Source organism: Dermacentor andersoni, chromosome 6, assembly GCF_023375885.2.
Source record: "Dermacentor andersoni chromosome 6, qqDerAnde1_hic_scaffold, whole genome shotgun sequence".
In the NCBI taxonomy this organism is placed as follows: domain Eukaryota; kingdom Metazoa; phylum Arthropoda; class Arachnida; order Ixodida; family Ixodidae; genus Dermacentor; species Dermacentor andersoni.
Window position 1 is genome coordinate 76,428,742 of NC_092819.1, and position 20,934 is coordinate 76,449,675.

Genomic DNA, 20,934 nt, shown 5'->3' on the forward strand with positions numbered 1-20,934 from the left:
GGCACAAAATTTCTTTGAAAATTTCACAAATTTTGTTCCAGATCGTCATTGCTATCATTTGCGAATGCCATTACACTTTACTGTGTAACACCGCAAGAGACTGCATGGCATTCAATGCATCCAATTCCATTTGATTCGGATGACATTAAATCTTCCCGTGTGACAGGGGTATAACATGCTGGCACACTTCCCATCGCTTAGCGATGTTGCTTGATAGACATGTGAAACTGGCTGTCAATCTTCATTTTCGGTAAATCACGCGTTTCAGTCATCACCCTCGAGTCTAATGCGCAATGAATGTCCGCAGTCATTTTGTACAAGATGTTCGGAAATTACCTGCGCCTTGAAGCTGACTGTAATTCAAAACGAGACATCTTAAAGAACACGCTGATAAAATAGCGTGCTACTAGAACGCGGCGGCGAATTAATTGCTATCTTACAAAAGAAACGCGAATCACGTATTTTTGTTTCGTATACATGCCTGCCTCATTGATTCATTTTTTAAGCATGTTTCACCCCTGCGCCACAGATTCGAGACCACGAGCAACACCATGGCCCTGGTGACGCACATGCTTGTTCACTACCCGGAAGTGCAGGAAAAAATGCGAAGGGAACTTTTTTCGGTCCTGCAACCCGACGTACGTCACTGTCTCACTCCTCCGTTTCTAAGTATGCAAAAGCACGTCCATTTGCCTCGATCGCAACGAAACGTGGAACATTCGACAAAACCATAAGTGAAACCATGTCTGCTTTTTTGCCGTTGCCAAGAAAAAACAGGCAGTGTTTACCATGAAATCCTGGTTTGGTGTACCGTCGCTTAAAGGTTTCCCAAGAAAAGCAGGGTGCTGAGTTAATTCCCCTATCTATAGTTGAAGAAATAACCTTGACAACCGTGAGCAATATATGTTGATTGCGCTTTAGTGAGAGCGATAACTTTTTGCCCAACCCTTTGACTTTCCTCATTCACACTTGTTTCAGGAAAAAAAAATAACTCCACTGGGTCATCACTCGGCTACGTAACATGTTGCTTTTGCAGTGATGCATCACTATATTACCACGCACAACGAACCATGAGGGGAGGACAGGGCACTAGCCACCTGGGCTGTCAGTGACGTAGTTAGTTAAAATAGTAGAGTAGCTAGCAAAAGCCTTAATACCGGGATATTCCGGGGGGGAAAAATACGGCTTACCGGCGCAGCCTGAAATCAGGTTGTAGAGGGAGCAGATGCGTTTTTTTTTTTCTGCCTTCTAATTTCCGCTCGTCTTCTCTGCCTTCTCCCCCTCCCCCTCTACAAAGTAGCCGACCGGACGATTATTCCGGTTGACCTCTCTACTTCTCACCTCTTGTCTTTCTATGCAAGTCTGCAATGTGTATTCCAACTGGAGGCTGTATGTTTATTTTCTCGTGGAACAACTGGGGCGGCTTGCACGAACACTTAATATTGAAAATAATAACGAATTTACGAACTCGTTCTTAAATGTTCCCTTGACAACTCCTAGTCCGCACTAAAACGCGCTCTTAAATCCATGATTAAATGTTTGTGTAAGCCTCTCCTGGCATCCAGACATTTACTCTTTGTCGACGGAGAGAATCCGCAGAAAGACAAATTCTCGTTATTCCAAGGAAACCCCGCGTCCGACTATAAACATGCCGAGTTCGGCACGTAATTGCCTCTACTGGCCAGTAGTAATAACGTCGCAGCACTTCCAAACAGTTTCCAAAACATACTGAGCACGGGAGCGAACTGATTCAGAGCCGCTCAGTGGGTCCGGTTTTCAGTCATTAGAACAGCCCACAGAAATGCGGCCGTGTTCATGTTCTTAGTTGCGATGCTAACACCTCGTTTATTTACGTTTCCAGGAGCCCATCACGTACAACACCATACAAAATCTGCCGTATATGAATTGCGTCTTTACGGAGACAATGAGGCTCTACCCTCCAGCATTTGCGTGAGTACAAACTATGGGTATACTTAGGCGCACCCTGTGATTTCGTGTTTGTGGTCCAGTTATGTCCTTACAGTACAGTCGAAGTACGCTATGTCTACTTTAAATGCATGGCGTTCTCATCGTCACGGCTAAAGCATGCCTGCATGCCGCTTGTGAGATCGACGCACTGTTAAGGAACATCAAAGATTATGCTAAGCGATCATAAAACTCCGCTTCCTCGAACTACAGTACTTCCGGTCTCTAACCATCTCGTTGCAACATTTCGTCATCGCATAACCGAAGTAATTAAGATTACATGGCAGTGGGGAGCGGATATGTGGACTTACATGGGGACAGCAATGGTTTACTCACGCGTTAATGACAACGTATCGAAAGGTTTCTGCCCTGAGAAGCTAATCAGTGTAAGGCTTGCACTACACTGCTCAGGTTGTCTACAGGAAAGGGCTGCGCAATGTTTCTATTAAATGGATTCGCTCAGATTTAGAAAATAACGTTTGCTAGAACTGATACTCTTTCTTCTTGATATGACATGAAAAAGTGCACGTATATGGATATTATTTTGCCGAACAGTGCCGTCCCGAGCAACAACAAAAAATAATGGCGGATGCAACGCACTCGTTGGAGTCACCGTAAATCAAAGCTTTCGTGAATCGTTTCAATTAAATTCTATGCAAAAGGCCACATCGTGCGTGCAGTCTATACGGATCGGAATGTCGGAATGTCAGATATTGTAATATGCATGTTGGAATGTGAAATGAAGCGTTTGTGAAGCGGTCAAAGAAATGCTGTATAACTTGACTACATGCGGACGTTTGTATTTGTTTCAATCAGGCGCAAAGTGTAATCTTATGTATAGAATTTGTTTATGCACTGCACTGTCACAAGCAATGCCGAAATACAAACAGCAGTCCTTGCGCGTACCCAATGCGAAAATTCGACGCCGAAATGTCCTGAAGAAACAGCTTGGATGTGCGAGGTTTGTTGAAGAAATATTGACGAGAGGAACAAGCAGAGAGAAAGGTGGAACATGCGTGAATACATTTAAAGCTTCTTACATCACTTGCATCACAATGGCACACACACAGCGGCCCAACAATGGTGAAGGCCAACTATAAAAAGTTTCACAGCTGTAGAAAAGTCATGCGCTATTTTATTAACAAATCTCCGCGGTTAAAAAAAGAAAGAATGCGCATGAGCCGACGTTATGCTTGCAGGCTTTATGTAATAGTTTACTGCTTAAAAATGCGGAACATGGGTGCGTCCACCGGCACTATACTGTGTTGTTCAAAATTACGCGCCATATAAGCCAGAGCAGCCCACGACCATGTGCGAAGTTTTCTATGTTAAGAAATGTGATAGCGCACATTGAGAAAACCAAGGGATTCGTTCAATATTACGCGCCATTCCGTTAAGAGATCTGTGTTCTGTAGAGATATATGTGAGACTATGTATACATTATATATGTGCAGGTTTTTGTCAATATATATCGCTTAAGCAAGACAGAGGTGCGCTTCCTCGCACTACTTTGTCAGTTAACATGTAGAGGTCATAAAGGCCGGTGTTATTATGTTAGTATTACATTCACTAACATATCCTGAAAGACAATGACCGGCTAGCCGACTGGCGGACGCAAAACTATGTTACGCCAGGCACAGAAAGAGCCGCGTTAACGTGTCTGACAGCTCACTCTGGCCCGAACTCGCTGGCCTTGAATGTTGCACGTGGAAAGCTATGAGTCGCCGCCGGATGTCCAGTTTCAGCGGCACCTTCTTGTTCTCAAATTCCAAGAGCAGTTATATTGACAAGCTTTGACGCCTAAAAGTGCGCGATGGACGCTATGCACTGTAGACGGCTGTTTTTCAGCTTAACCTGCTGATACAGTACTTCAGTCGATGAATTCTTGCCACATCCTAATGCACAGGGATACCTCCCAACTTTGCGCAAACAAAAGAAAGTGGTCACAAGAAGATCGAAACTCTAACTGATTAACAATGGATGATTAAGATAAGCCTCCGATTGGGGCCAATGTTTCGACAAGGGGACCTCTCAGGTCAACGCCTGTTTTTCTTCGCGGTTTTTTTTTATAACCCGCTGTCTCTCTATAGTGAAAAGCCTCCATAAATATGAAAGGGTAAAGTGAGTGCTGGGTATCAATTAGTTGTGCGTCAGAGGGCGCTGCCCATTCTTTTCTAGGGCTGGTAACATGTGGTTTAGAGAGAGAGAGAGAGAAAAGAAGAGAGAGAGAAATAAGAGAGAGATAAGAAGAGAGAAAGGTAGGGAGGTTAACCGCGGACGTGCCCTGTTGCTTACCCTACACTTTGAGGGCGGAAAATGGGGCAGAATAGATAAGAACGAAAGAGAAGACATATAATAAAGGGTTAGTCATTGAGAACACATGCGGTGTTAAGACGAAGTTAAGGTAAACTTAGTTAAGATAGAGTTACTAAGGCACTTATGCCCTCGACCTTTAGTGGGAGACTAACTAATGACCTTTGGTTTTAATTAGGGTGAAGTTAGTTAAGGCACAGGGAATTCAGGTAGAGTTAATTGGGGCACTCGAATCCGCAACCTTTGTTGGGAGTCAAACCCTCGACCTTGGGTGGAAGTCGATCCAAGAACTGGGTGTCCCAAGAGCTAGGGTCACATAACGTAAAACTATTCAAATCTGTTTTTATACCAACCTTCTGACGTCGGATTTACGTAACCACCAAGGCAAGCATCGGGCTGTAATCCGCAGCATTGTCTGAAAAGCCCAATCAAACGCGCTCCTCGATTAGAGGAGATGATTTTGTTTGCTATCAAGGCGAATAGCATTGCCTACATTGAGCGGTTTTTGTTTTCGAATTGATTGACAGGAGGTGAGGAACCCGCTCAAATGAGACGGTTTCGATTACGCAGAGCCAGAACAGTGAAAAAAGATAACTAGATGTGTAAGGTGATGCTGGCGTCTGCGACTGGTCAGCTTACCCTTACTTAGCTTGCGGTGACTCGTCGAAAATCGTGGCTGCGTGTAACAGAATATTGAAAATGCCGCTAAAATTGATCCTCAGCAAAGAATAGTTGGCAGCGCGAAGTCGTATAACTGCTGAAATGGCTCGATAACGTTATACTGCCACTCAAATATTTTCATGATACGCAAGTAAATCCATGCTCCCCGGCAGCTCCGAGTAGCTAGTGCCACAGCGATGGGCAGGTAGCCATCTTCTATTCCTTTCGGAGCGGTGCAGTCTCCGCGGCTATTCAAAAAAAAAATTCAATGTATCTTTAACATATTATTCTTTAACATATTCTTTAACATATTCTTTAACATATTTAACATATTAACATAATATTTAACATATTAATGTCTCTTTCACGCGTACAATCACTTTGACGCGGTGAGTTTTCGCGCTCTTGTGACGTCACGTGACAGACAGGTGAAGTGGGCGCAGCCACAAAGTTTTTTGACCAACCGTGTGTGGCTGATTGCAGAATTGTAATAGAAAAGTTTGGTATAGCTTTAACTTATAGCGCTCCTAGTTACTCAACTACCGGAAGAGCATAGGCATCGCGCGGTGGTCGCAATTAATGCTTTCTCATTCATCGAAATGCCCCTTGAAATTTCCTTAATCTCCAGTTTAGCGGTCAAAACGTTCACGCATGATTTTATACCTGCTTAGTGCTGCAGGCTCAAAAACCTCGTGGACGCACAAGCGACGCGCTACCCATTCCACCACTGACTACCCAGTGACCCAGGTAGGCGTGAAAATGGCTAGATACAAACATGCATTGATAGATACGTAGATACATTGACAGACCGCCCCCGGAATGTGTGCGAAGCACTCTAGAAATGCTAATGCATTAAGAGCATTCTCTCTCAGGATTTTGACCATTTCGCTCGCGCCCAGGTTCGTTACACGAGAGGCCACTGTTGATAAACAGTACGGCAAGCTTCGCATTCCCGCCGGTACGGCTATCATGGCGGCCGTGGAGTACATACACAGGGATCCGCGACACTGGGAAAACCCGGACAAGTTCGATCCTGACAGGTAAGAGGTCTACCGGTGCCCTCCTTGCGATTCTTGCTCGAAAACAATAAACATGCATGATAGCGAGTGTGCATTTTTCGGTAAACCGTGAACCTCTGATTTTTCGTCCCGTGACAGCCGTATCGGTGTGCTTTCCCTTGAGCAGCAACTCCGTGGAAAGCGTTTCCGATATATTTGCAGTGTGTCGTCTCTTCGGCTGTATCGCTTCACGCCATTACTGGGCTTTAATTTAGCGTTCAATGTGTTGCCTTCGTTTCCTGTTTTAGCTCAGAAGCACACATGGCGCATTCAGTAGTCGTGTGGCGGGAAGAGTAGCCGCGCTTGCATGACAAAAATATGTCGGAAATATTGTACGTGCGGTTGGCACTTGTGTGACACAGCTTGACCTCAGAAGCGGCCTGTTGCTTTGTGCGATACTAAGCGACCACGCTCGAAGACTCCGCACGAGCTAGCAGCACGCGACAAAACTCACAAAACATATTCGCCAAGATCCCCAAACATATAAGGCCCTCATAACTTTCTGAGCATCTAAAGGTGCGATCGCCGCTCGTGGCTCGCATTTTGTACTGAAATAAAAAGAGCAATGAGACACTTAGGCGATTCAGAGGTGTTTCACATGACGTGTCTCTGCAATATTGGCGTTTCACGTGTGGCAGAAATCCTCGTCCCCAAATGTATGCCTTCTTGCGATATTTGTTGACAATCGCCCCTTTACAGAGGAAAAAGCTCTAGGACATTGGTCCAGACGGGCTTCGGCATTCAAGGCCTTGAGGGCTTTGCTGAAGTTTTTAAGGACATGCGAATTGTGCGACCGCCTTTGAGTGTTGTAGCGCGTAGTTTCGCGTTACTGTGCGAATTTTCTGGTTTCCATTTTTTTCCTCTTGTTCTTCTTTCTCCTTTTATTCCCTTCACCCCTTTCCCCAGCACAGGGTAGCCAGCCGGTACTTACACTGGCTAACCTCCCTGTCTTTCCTCTCCTTTGTCTCCTCCTCCTCCTGTTGCGCAGGGGTCCTTTTAGCCCGAACATCTTGCAATGATTGCGTTTGTGTCGGTACATTTTGATGGGAAGAACATTATTTGCACTGATCATCACTAATAAATGAAACTGAATGGTGTGAGTGCCTTGGAACTGTACCATCTCAAAAGCTAGACAGAGAAGGCGCAGACAACGCACCCAACCCCACCTGTTTCAGACTAAAATACACATTTAAAAAATAGCTCTACACAATTCGTTGCATATCCAGACACGCTATGGCCGCATGCATTTCGATTTAGTGGACAAAATTAGTCTTTTTTCTTCACAACCCTCGCTTCCGCTTACTGGTTCCAATAAATACCACTCTTGAACACGTATATTCCTATTTACTCAAAATCAGGTGAACTCATCCACACATGTAGTCTCGTAGACTCCGAAGCTCCATGTATCTCGGGCAAACTCGCAGACTAATGCCCATTCTAGTTCGCTTCTAATGAGTCACACTGAAACTAACGCCTAGTCCGACTCACCTAGCTCCATTAATAGTAAGATTTTATTTCGATAGCAATGAGATAGACACTCCAGGCACATTTTTGCCATCACCGTGATGTACGTATAAGGCCCAAGGGCTATAACACCGTCGCCGCGCGTCGTATGATGTACGTGCGAGTGAAAGCAGGCGAGGGAAGCCGACGATTGCGGCTCAATCTGTCGCGCGCGAAGTACGAAAGCGTAGGGCAAACGTGCCGTCTTCCGTCGTGCCAGAGGCCGTGAGGGAGCGGATGGAGGGAGGGAGGTGGTGTTGTGTGCCGGCAGCAACTGCGCATTTCGCAACCGGGCGCAAGGAGAACTGACGATCGCGGCTGAATCTCGCGCGCCATATGCGGAGGAAAGCGGGGAGGCAGCGCGGGAAGTAGGGGGGAGGGGGGGGCAGTGGCTTCGACTTTGCCAACACTGCGTACTTGTTTCCTAGTTTACACAGCCGATAAATCTACTATACTCATTTGCTATCGCAATCAAAGCCTCGCCTATTGGACGAGACTGTGAGTATCCACTAAATAATTACCCTTCACTCAGTGTCACTAAAGCTCTTCTAAATTGACATACGGGTTACCAATCATCGAGCTTGAACCACTGTTTTTAAAACAGCTCAGTCGAAGCCCTAGTTTTTTCATGATGCGTGGGTCTATAATCATGAGCCCACCAACCCACGCCTAAATTTATTTTTGAGGTTTTGAAGGAGCTGCGGCAAGCTCGAAGCAGCGATTTACCACCGCTCTATGGCGCAGGTTTCTGCCGGAGAACAAGTCGAAGATCAACACTATGGCCATGCAGGGCTTCGGCAACGGTCCGCGTAACTGCATCGGCATGCGCTTCGCCCAGATGGAGCTGCGGTATACGTTCGCGCACATTCTAAGGAAATATCGGCTCGAAAAGACGGAGAACAGCGAGATGGTGAGTGCTCGTCAACGTTTCTCGTGTAGGCTGACAAAGTACTATGACACCTTTGTGTTCTCTTGTTGCGTACGCCGAAAGGGCGTAATAACTCGTATGGGGCTGTGCGTCCGCTGATCTTAAATTCTTTCCGTGATGACCGCTTACTAACAAAGGTTGATTTTTGGGAAACCTATATCGCGGTTTCTCTAATTGCAGTGAAAGCAATGTAATGGAAAGGAGTCATGGTCAGTAAAATGATTCCGTCGACACGCCGGCAGAGTGGAAAGGAGGCGGGATTGCGCGCCGCAGTTACGGAGAGAGGAGAGGGTGAAGGGTCTTGAGAGGAAGCACGCGTTGACGTGTTAGTTCGTCAGCATCACGTGATCCTCTATCTGTGTGCGTCAGTCTCAACGAGATGCATCTGTGTTCGCCGCGCGCCAGTAATCGTGTGCGCTGATGTTGGTCTCGCTCGCCGGCGTCAGCCGGGTGCGCCGTATCACGTGACCACCTCTGGTTGCGCACACAGGGTTTGGACTGGCTGTTTCGGACTGCTGCAGCTACTAATTTGCTAAAGAGGTGCTGTAGCATCCAAAAGGATTTCTTTATTCAGCCTACACATCAACGCCTGACAGAAGCTAACATTGTTTTACTTTCTGTCGCAGGACCCGCCCAAGATAGAGACGAATCCAATCATCTTGAAGATCAAGAAAGGCGTGAAAGTCAGAGCAGTGCCTCTGTGACCAAGCAACAAATGTAGGGACCTGAAATTGCAAGACACACTGATTTCGATGTCACTGTTCACTTGTGCCCGTTTGGTTTTCTTTTCTTTGATTTGGACTCGACATGGGTGCCTGTGCGCTGATGTCTAAGGAGTGAATCCCGCAAAGTGAAGTGCTCAAGCAACTTTGTGGACCTTATCTGTGGACCGAAGGGGCATCAGGAGGTGTGGGATAAAACCCGTAATTGGACAGTGCGCCGCTATACTTCGCAGCTCGACAAACAGTAAAAAAAAATTTGCCTTCATAGTGATTTGTGATGTCTTAAACCATGAGCGCCTCACAGGCGAGAGCTTGAAGTGCGTGACTTTTTTTTTTTTTTTCACTTCTAGAAAACGAGCAGGCTGCTTCTGGTACCTTTAACTTTCCCGCTTTATTGTTTATTTGCGTTTCAGTGAGCCGGAATCCTAGACATAGGCCTTCCTTAGCCTTTCTCGTGGATTTATGCTTTGGCAAAGACGTCAGGCATTCCTTTTTGCTGAATCTGACAACGTTTCCCAACTACGGCGCAATTCCACAACTGGCTGTAGTAACTCTGAAAGCACGCACAGCTCTCGTTTAATTAGGTGTATACATGCGTCGGTTTTTCGTCACGCGCAGTCAACCACCAAATGCTACGGAACAAGTGACTTGAGAAAAAATCGAATATCTTCGCATCCTGACAACGCAGCCTGACATTCACGTTTGCAGCCTCTGCTAGTACTATGCGAAGCAAATTGTGATGGGTGGTTTTACTGGCTACTGTTACAGGCTATTCATGAATTGAACGCATGCTGCGATCGCGTAGGTCGTAAACTTTTGAGGTCGGCTGTACCTTGCGAACGCCCTTTGTGCCCATTTAAGAATGAACAGGTTCGAACGCAGAATAAAAGGTGACCAACTCGCTTCCAGCCTCTATATGCTTGCCTTCGTTGTATTGGAAGCACGTATAAAAGTATTTGAAAAATGCGGAACAAAAATACAAGATCATGGACCATTTAGACGAGACAGTGGAAGCAAAGAGGCCCAGTTTAACGTTCCTAGGTAAGTCGGACCCGGTATATATATAATGTAAGAAATTTCTTTGGCTTTATTCAATATTTTGTTGTCAGCCACCGTTCACAACCGACCGATCCTGGCGATAACATCTGCGGAATGCCACTTGGACCACTGACAAATAAAAATTGAGTCGGAGTGGAGCATTTACATTAGCCCCGCCCAGTGCTCTGATGCAACACGAGCTGGGCAGGCATGCAAATTCCGATTCAGAGACACGTCAGAGCCACCGTTTCTCATAGCCCTGGTCCGGTTTACTTCTGAATTCACTTGGATTTTTATCCCGCAACAGCTGCTTCCATTCTTGAGTACACATATCCTGCATTTAAAGGTAATGTTCACCTGGCTGTTAATGAAAGCAAAAATCCGAGGACACCTAAGTATTTCTTGTCAGTTCTGAACGTGAAAGTATTATTATCCAATTTATTTATTTATTTATTTAACCATACTGCCAACCCCAAGAAGAGATTATTGCAGGGAGGGCAAGAAACGTACAATATAAGAAATACAAATCAAAGAGAGAGTATACAGGCGGGCTAATTTCTTGTGGAGTAGTGAAAGTATTATAATGTTGTTATTCATGGGAAAGCATACAATATTGGTGATCAAGAGTACGTCATTAATATGCACAGACACAAGAGGTAGTACAAAGTGGATTAGGTTGCATATTTCTTTGTGCATTATACAATTTTTACAGAGAATGATTAAAGGAAAGAAAGAACCACAATTAACATGTTTTTAACTTACAACACTATCATTAACAACATTCTATGCACGAAATTGAGCGCCGCTGAAGGGTCCTTCCAGTTATCAACTCCTCGCGGGCAAGCGAGCGCGTTGAGACGCTTGGCGCGTTTCGGTTTGGCCTCACCCAGGCGCACTTGGAACATAGGCGAGAGCTTGCACGGACGAGGAACGCGTGGGTAACATAAGCTTCTGAGAGCGAGGGTGACGCGGCGTCGCGGCGGTGCCCTCTCTCCTCACGCAGCACCTGGCGCGCTATCGCTGCAGCTGTTCCCTTTCGCCCGCTCGGCTCCGTCGAGGCGTGCTCGTGACATGGCGTAGCAGCCAATAGGAATTACAGGCGCCGTTTCGCTCTTGCAGACGAAAGGCGCCGCCTTTTTCGCTCAATGGGCCATTTGACGTTTTGGCATCAATATAACTGCAACATTTCATAGACACTCAAGAAAACAGTGGCTTATATATACGTGCTAGAAGGACATCCTTGCAGAAAAGTACCATCTACAGACCGTGGACAATATTCTATATATATGCGTGCTGTATCTTGTCGCATGCAGAGGTTGTGTGCCGCGGGACAATATCTGTCGCCCACAACGTCGACTTATAGGGTGATAATAAGTAGACAAAGTTGTGATAAAGTGCACAGAAACGTGGTACATCAGCCGGCATTTCCGAGCGATCTGTGCCAAGAAAGGTTTTCACTTCATAACGTAGCCGTAACGTAGCACGGCTGCGTCAGAGTGTCACCGTGCAAGCTCGCGCTGTGCTGTGCTGGTCTCGCGCGGTGCATTATGTCGCGGCTTATGCGAGTTTCAGTCTTAAACCTGGTGGAGCTGGACGCACCAAACAAGAAGCTTCGCCAAACATTACTGGCAAAGGTATCTGCTTCTGGTGCACCTCATACGTCTCTTCTAGAGAAGACAATGACACCACCACGGAGCACCACATCAACAGACAAAGAGTACTTGGACTGCGCTCGTCGCATAACAGTTTTCTGGTTATTCTTCTTCGCATGAATACGTCCTTGCGGACTGACTTTGATTATGTCCCTTAAGTACCGTAAAACTAGACAGCGATATAGATTTATTTCTGGTACAAAACATCCTGGCCTCTGTCCATGTGTAGCAGTGTACCGTGTGGACACGCTCATCGCTACACTTCTATACAGTGCTCATTGAAGGAAGACGGACTGCGGCCATTACACGGACAAAACCGAGGAGGTACTTGAAACGCTTTCTTTCTTTTTTTTTTTTTTTTTTGCCGGAGACACTAAGAGCGTCTGTGAGGAGGCGTCTTTAAGGGCGCTACGCGCCACCTTTAAATAGCTTCACATGGCCACTCACTGTTAACGATGTGAACAAATACAGAGGATGCCCTGTGACTCCCACAACAAGCAGATGACCGATTATAGAGTCTCGCAGCACACCGTGGCACGCTTTCGAGACAGTAAGGAATACGGCTGGAGCAGTAAGGTCACGTGTACAATATAGCTTTTAATGTGTTCGATGGTGTTCATTCAGAAAGGAGCAGTTGCAAGCCAAGCACTACAAATAATCAATAGATCCGCACCGCTGCAGCATCACACCATCTGCTGGTTCCCGGCACACCTCGGAGAGATCGAGGACGCCCCTCGCCATCTTAATGAGATGGCTCACAGGAGCGCGCGAGACCTAACCCTCCGCGACGCCACCTATTCTGGTCGTGACCATCCCAGCGAGAATCGGGACCCTCCCTCCACGTATAACGAGATCATAAAGCACTTTTATCTAGACCGCAGAATATTCAGCACACCTCACAATAAGCTCACCAGGCCTCAAGCCCTGACTTTCAGAATGCTTCAAACAAACACGTACCCCACGCAGAACAGACTACATCACTACATGCCTGACCTATACAAAACATCATATTGCGAAAATTGCCATAGCACACTAGACGTACATCACTAGCTCTGGCCGTGTGGTCGGACCCACGCAAACAAGGATCAAGACTCCGCCAGGCTACAAGACGCATTACGCAGCACGGACCTGGCGGAGCAGCTCTGGGCTGTCCAGAGAGCCCACGATGCGTCCAGAGAGTTACAACTCCCGGTCCCAACGTGGGAGTAGCCCGCTCTATGGGACTTTGCGCCCCGTAGCTCGCAGGACCTTTCAATAAAGTTACTCCATCCATCCATCCATGTGGCTTCTGAATTCGTCTATCATCGTCTGTCGCAGTCGTCTATCGGTAGAAGGAATTCTACAGCATCGACGAGACTTATCGCATCAGATAGTCGTGCAAGCGTTGCAGCGCTTCTTGAGATGCACCCGCCTATGTGAACGCCTATAATCAAACTGTACTTGCGGTTTTCTTTTCTTTCTTTTTTGCGAACATTTATATTTTGGTCGTCATCTTCCTCATCTGTACTTAACCATCACCATCGCTTCGCACCTTCATCTTCTGCACGCTAGCTCGTGCTTTGGGAATAAAAGCGTCGGGTAAAACCATTGATTCTCAAGTGGTGGAAGTGCTTTAGCATACCTTTGACTTCTCCACATTCCTCCCCTGCACCGATGCTTCTCAATATATTGTTCTACTCCTTTCCCCCACCGCCTTCCCTTTCCCAATTGCAGGTCGCAACTGAAAACTTATATCCGGTAAACCTCCTTGCCATTCCTCCATTTTCATTTCTCTCTTTCTCTCTCTCTTTTCATTGTGGACAAGAGCTACTCCTTCACAGGAAAGGCATACAGCTTTCTGCACATGCAGGCAGGCCTGAGAGGTTTAGCGCTTGCTTGGAGAAATCGTGTTTTGTAACCTAACTAAACACCCCAGTGCAGCCGCAAGTCACTTATAACCGCTAAAAAAAAAAAAACAGCGTTCCTCGTATACGTTGTACTGTAACGATGACAAGGACATTAAGGAGACTACGGACTAACTATGGACTACATTTCTGTGGCCACACATTACTGCGGATCCTTCGCATTCCTTTAAAGCAGCTCACGTTCCCTAGATGGACCAATTGCTGCGATAGACTAAGGCCTATTAATTAATTTAATAAAATTAACTCAGTAAGTAGGTATCAAAAAGCAGGAAGGTATTTTTTTTATTTGTATTTATTTGCTCACCACCGACTTCCGAAGTGACTGATTGTGCATATGAACTTAGGGGACAGATTTTTCAGACCTTCCTGTTGTAACATACGCAGAACATGGCTATACGCTATCAAATAATAAATGCGTTCTCACAGTACATCGAGAATCTACAGGCATTTTTTTAAGTCCTACAAATGTGCACCGCGTGATGAACTGAAACATTTTTCATGAGCCTTATAAGACCTCAAGGTCAATAATGCCCTCCAACACGTCGCATTTCTGTTAATATTTTTTGCATTACTCATTCGTCTCCATAGATTTGCTCGAAGAATAAGTATGAAACAATAAAGATGCAGCTATAGGTTCCGTCCAGTGAACAGGCGGCGCCACTGAGCAGCAGCGGTGCCGCGTTGTTCAGCGCCGCCTGTGGCGAGCGGCGCGACACTGGGAAGGTGCGAAGCCCGCGAAACTTAAACTGCGTGCACACGTCGCCGAAATCCGCACGTATATCCGTGATTCGCCGTTTTTTGTCCGCATGAAGTGGCAAGTGTGTTGCTCGGTGATGTCGCAAACACTTCTTGCGGCTTTAGGCATATTAAAGGAATAGGAGAGTGCTTTCATTCTGCTGCGCTTACCAGCGAAGACAAGCTGTATGCTACTTCACATGTTCTCTCCGCGAAAGAAGTGGCCGGCTTGGACGTTCACGCGAAGTGCCATTCGCAGCAGGGAAAACAACTGTACGAGGTCATCCTGCACGTCAGTAAAGCCTACTGTGAGGCCAACATTGAAGTCAACAAACTGGCACCCTGTAAACGTTGTGCTTCTAATAGATTGACCGATTTTTAATCGACACTTCGCTGTTGATGATGCATGTCTCATTGCACTCCGGCGCGCTGTAAACCGCGGCCTATCATTTGATGCCCATGACACATTGTTACTTTAGATCGCCATACAGCTCGATCTGGACAGGGTACAGCTGCACGGTCACATTGGGTCGCGATTTCGCTCGATATGCGTTAAGTCGATTGCGATCCACGCATCGAACTCGAACTTCACGATTGCGATCGTAGGCTGTCGTCAACACCTTCATGCCGAGTGAGCTAAGCTAACTCGATTCGAATTGTTGGACCGTGTAGCAGTGACCATGCTTGACCGAAATTGAGAAATTTGATCCGGTCGGACGCGATCTTGATCGAAAGTGACTGTGTGACACCACGACACTCTGACGTTCTTTGTGCTTCGTCGTCTGGCACGGAGCCAAACGCAAGCTTTTACGATTTTGAAGCAGGTTAAGCGGTTTGTCATGGCTCACTGCTGAACACAGAACCGGTACCTACTTTCCGAAGTAATCGGCGCAACTACCAGTCGCTTCGCGTGGCTAGTGAAACAAACGAGCCTTTATTTATTACGTCATTTTATTCGCCAAATTATTCTGGTCAGCTTGCCACACTTTGTAAACGTCCGGAAAAAGTGTCTGGTTGTTATCAGGTTTACTGTGATTTTTCCTCCATTGACGAAATGATTAGAGCACATGCTGCTTGTTTCGCTTCAGACTCATTCGGAGCCATTTGCAGCAGAAAAATGTTATTTATTAGATCAGAATTTATGAAGCGCGAATGGTCGTTTTTCATCATGTACAATGATCGAGGTTCATTATGCCCTTTTCACAAGCTCCGATTTCGCTTGCGAATTCGTTTGCTTGCATGCTTGCATATGCGCTTTTGCTTTTGCTAGGTGATTTCGCAAATGTAAAGTCGCAAGAAAAATCGCAGCATGTGAAACTGCGCCTCTGACTCCAGCAGCTGAAACGAGTATCGTCTGTGAATTAGCGCTTGCCAGCACAAAATAAGCTTCCTCAGCATAAATATTGCTCATCACACACGCCAATGTTATCCTGAACATACAAACTGCTAAGGCTACACTAAGCAATCGTCAAATCAGCGCAGTCGTGACAATGTCTTTTAAATGCTGAGCAGCTGACCCGGCCATGATCGCTGGCGTCGTACAAGCTGCGAAAAGAGCACGCGTAGCACGATTTACAAAACAAACCCTCCTCAGAAATATGATCACAGAAGCTGACTTAACTCCCCATCCATTTCTTTATCTGTTCTAGTTCGTAACGCCTCCCAGGAAACATTTATCAATTTATCCCGGGCTGGCGTTCGTGGCTATGAGTATTATGCAGCAGTATCGCCGGTTCCATTTGTTCTTTTTTCGCACCTCCATAGTTTGGACGCTTGTCCATGAAGCGAATGCCATTGCACTGTCGCAAGATGTATCTTTAAAAAAGGGGGAGGGCTAATTAACAAACCAAAATGGCCCCAACCGTGGCTGACACGAAGTACAGTGCGCGTGAAGTAATACGCGTCGAGCCAGCCGAGCCGCAGAACAGCCTTCCCAGTACTGTAGCATCGCTGCGACAGATGGCGCCAGAATAGCCTCAAACTCGTCTGTACGGAGCCTTTAGTGATGGACAGACGGTCTGCTATACTCAGAGCTCGACAAAATTTAAACATGTACTAAGCGATAAGGACGATACAAGTTTAAATTAAAGAGGCACAGCTGCTAATTAGGAGAAATAAGGTCACTCACCACAGTATATAACTTACAATCTTCTTGTTTCTTTTTTCCTTAGGAAAAGCGCTGATAGGGCAAGAAATATGAGGTGGGGGAGGGGGGATATTAAGGGATTCTTGCTTACCCCCCCCCTCCCCATTTCCAGCCTTAGAATCTATCCCCGTAGTTAGACCATTGCCGCCTTTTCCACACGTATGTTTTAGGTCTGTCTGTCTCTATCACACCAGTTTGCAAGTGGACACAGCCCGCCAATAAAGCCTTACCTACCCTGCCAATTCCAGAACACCCGGCAACCAGTTATGCAACTCATTAAAAAAAGGTGGCCTACTGAAATTACACTCCCGAGGACACTTAAGCTTCACCTTTAAGAGTGGAACGTAATAACATTCAAAGATCCCTGACTGCTTCTCACGCTTCCCGGCGACTGTAGCTTATGTAATCGTAATGTTTACCGGGGAACGCTGGCGTCGAACACTATGCACAAAGGCGAGCTTTCTGGTAGAAACGTGGCCTCTTGCGTGGACCACGATGGATGGATGGATGGATGGATGGATGGATGGATGGATGGATGGATGGATGGATGGATGGATGGATGGATGGATGGATGGATGGATGGATGGATGGATGGATGGATGGATGGATGGATGGATGGATGGATGCGTGGACGGACGGACGGACGGACGGACGGACGGACGGACGGACGGACGGACGGACGGACGGACGGACGGACGATTGGATGGATGGATGGACGGACGATTGGATGGATGGATGGATGGATGGATGGATGGATGGATGGATGGATGGATGGATGGATGGATGGATGGATGGATGATATGAGCATCCCCTGTTTAACGGAGTGGTGGGTTGCCCCACCAAGCTGTTGTTACTATAATACCTAATGTCCTACCTATGCTGAAAAAATGAAAAAATAACGCACGATGAATTCCACAAGCAAACTTTGTGCACCCCTATTGTGAAGTTTGTTTTTGCACGCATCCGTTCTTTGTCATTTCCCTACTTTTCTTCCCCCAATCTTTTTATCGCCACTTACTAATCTCTACTGCGGACATGTTTACTTTTCCCCTGCTCTCGCTGAACCCAAGGGCTTCAAGGAGGCCTTGGGTTCACCTTGGCGCTCGCTTTGGAAGCCTTGGCGCTCGCCTTGATCCGCGATGCGGCGGAGGCGAGAGCCATCTAGAGGTGTTGCAAGGAGCCGCGCGCCACGCTTTATGGTCCTTGAGATTTACGCGGGTCCGCGCACACAAATCTCGGAGGCCATGGCGACTCAATGAATGGTGAGGCTCTGGAAAAGGGGTTCGTGTTTTGAGTTTTCTCGTATATTCCAATTACAATCCGTCGTTATCGTGTCCGTAGATTGTGCGTAAGTCGCATTTTACAATTTTTCTGACATACTTTACCTGGAGAAATTCAATTCAGGAACTTCCTTGCACAACATGGAGGGCCTGCGTGATTGGGTATTGTGCCTGACGGTCCTTCTGGACAAGGATGCTTCACCACCAAACATGCCACCTTGTAAGGTTGCTTTGACATAACCCCTGCAGGCAATTACGCCGCGACCCCGGACTCCCGTCGCCGCCCTTTCCCCCCAGCCCACCTCAACGACCGGAAAATACCCGGGGGAGGAATCAATACCGCACAGCGCACCGGTGGTCTCCCCTCTTCGATGCCAGACACCGATCAGGCTCGGAGAACGGGATTTCAACTAACTGCAAAAGGGTTGCCAGAGGTGTCGCCGGTTGTCAGCACTCAACCTTGAATTTGTACGGTGGTCGTATTGCGCTGCGAAATCACAGGGCCGTGGTTTGCTAAAACAGAATGTGTACAGTTGCGAGTGCGCATTTCCTTGGCTGCTCTTTCTTTTCCTTTTTCCTTGCTCCGCGTTTTTCGCGCTATTTATAGTTATGCATCGAAACGAACTCCGCTCAGTTCTCTACCGGCTCGCAGTTCCAGTGAGAGAACGTGGGCCAACGCAAGGTGTACGCACAACGCTCTGCCTCACTTCAGATAGCACGCAACGACGCACTGTGTAAACAGATACCGCCTCTGGGTTTATCTGATGACGCCCCTCGTGGCGCAACGCACACACCCATCCATAGCGGCCAGGTGTGCACAATGGGCATGACGTGTTCGTGCGGCCGCACGTTGTTTATCCCGATTGCATGCACTAGCCCCGGCAGTGCATACGAGTTGAGCAGGTGCAAGTGCCCTGCCCGTTCCTCTTAGCCCGTAAGCATTCTTTTGACGAGCTCCCCAGCCCTATCACGCGAAAAGTATAATGCTTTGTATCTGCACAAAAGTGCGTAATTTGCAAGGTTAAGACATTTCGTCGTTATGATAGCGTAAATGTAGATGAGTGGTAGCTTTTAAGCGATAAGGAACAATTTAAAGGAGGGAAAGAGAGAGAGAATGAAACCTTTATTTGAAGCAGTGACTTGTCAGTCGAGGTGGGAGGGTCCCTTATTCCAGGGACCTTCTAGGGTGCCTCGATGTCCTCCTCGCCCGCGGCTCCGTTCAGGGTGGAGACAAGTGCGTCGTCTGCTACGGCGTCCGCCATGTTCTTGCCCGCTGCGAGCGGCGCGTTGTTGGCGCGCGTGTGGATGAGCTTTTTGACGGAAGCAATGCGCTTTTTTGATTACTTCGATTACTTCGATGACGAATTGCTCTACTATTAAGAAATATTTTTGCACCGAAAAAATATGCGCGCATTCCATAAGGCCCCTCTTTTATGCCTTCGTGTTTCTACTTAGTGTCGTTTTAATGCTGTCGTCTGGAAGTACCCTCGTAAAACGCGTTGCAACCACTGATCAGCGGCCTGGCGTGTTTTGTTTACGAACTGTAAATACAGAAATTAAGTTGCGCGGCAATCACTTTGTTTCACAGTGGGAAATGATGCGTTTAACACAAGCGTTCACAGAGGAATGCAAAAATTGCTACGCTGCCAGCATTTCTGTTCTTCGCGAAGAGTTACGCCGTGAACCTGTGTTGCTTGTGAGCATGTTGGTATGCAGCCCTGGAAATTCCTATTGCATAAGAAGATACCGGTGGTAAAGAAAGAGGTCAATAAGTGACGAGTAGATACGTGATTTCGGTCACGACGTATGGGTCGCCATGCAGGTTTTTATTATGTCAGCTGTCAGGAGGTGTGAATTGCCACAGGTCTTTCGTAGATCTCAGACCAACGACCAGAAACTACAAAGAAGCCTTGAATTAACTTGAACAAAATAAATTAGAATGTCAGCTTGCAGCTCAGCTCGATAAGTTGGAAAAAAAAGCGGATAACTTGTACAGACACAAGGTGAAAAATCAGCACGCACAGCAAAGTAAGAATAAACACATAAATGAAAACTATATTAAAAGAGTAAGACATGCAAATGAAACGAAAGTTTTTGAATTCTGCCGATATGCATTAAAATTTAATTTCAGTGTTCACTATAGGCGCACTCCTGCACACGTCTTGCTTGCATGCCCGTCAAGTCCCGTTGCCGCGGCTTGACGCAGGTGCACACGCAGCCTCAGTCTCGCGTAGTTTGACACAAGGAGCTTTTCCACTGTTTCTTTGTGTTCCTGACAGGCGCCCGTTACGCCGCATCGCAACATCTTTGTCAAGTATGCGGTTACAGCCTTCAAAGGAGATTTCATGGTGAAAACGATTTCTGTCCAGGTGGTGATACCATTAAAATGTTCCTCGCAAGATTTGAGAACTCGCATGACTGCATCGCTTGGGTAATGAAGGTTGCTGCCTTCAGAGACGTATTCCTTGAGGGACGTCAAGTATGCATGCTCACTGCTGCTTGAACCTAACAATGCAGGCTTGCACTGCTCGCAGTGGCCAATAGATTTGAGGATCCCTTTTATAAGAAACCCACCGATATGAAACAAAACGTCGCACTCAGCTGATGTTAGCTCTTCGACAAACGGGATCTCCGCGTCGTCGATTGCTTCAATCTCGGCTGCCGCTTCTTCTTGCATACCTGCCGACAGCAGGTCGATCAGGTACTGTGCGTTATCGACATCGTAGCTAGTCGTTGACGGTGTGTGGAAGAATTGGCTGACACAAACACCTTGAGTGATTACTGCACAACGGCACGTAGCAGCCGGGCATTTTGTGCCGACGACACCCAGCGAACTCGTCGCAGCAACGTCCTACCACCTGCACCGTGCAGCGCGCGCGGCGGGCATGAACATGGCGGCGGTGGCTAGAACGAACCGGTTCTGGCGGCACCGGCGCCGTCAAAGAATGTCTCCACCCTGAACGGAGCGGCGGGCGAGGAGGACATCGAGGCACCCTAGGACCTTCTGGCTTGGATCGCCCTCTGGGCCCG

The 20,934-nt window shown here is 47.1% G+C and overlaps 1 protein-coding gene across 2 annotated transcripts in view; it reads left to right on the top strand.

Moving 5' to 3' along the window:
• Positions 1–9,416, top strand: part of LOC126522973 (thromboxane-A synthase-like) — a 34,133-nt gene extending 24,717 nt beyond the window's left edge. For both annotated transcript variants that reach the window (XM_055066637.2, XM_072288768.1), the window contains 5 exons: positions 530–638; positions 1,862–1,950; positions 5,838–5,978; positions 8,244–8,409; positions 9,054–9,416. In XM_055066637.2, the coding sequence (XP_054922612.2) occupies positions 530–638; positions 1,862–1,950; positions 5,838–5,978; positions 8,244–8,409; positions 9,054–9,131 (583 nt within the window). In that variant the 3' untranslated portion in view covers positions 9,132–9,416. The remainder of the gene's footprint in view (positions 1–529; positions 639–1,861; positions 1,951–5,837; positions 5,979–8,243; positions 8,410–9,053) is intronic.
• Positions 9,417–20,934: the final 11,518 nt, after the last annotated feature.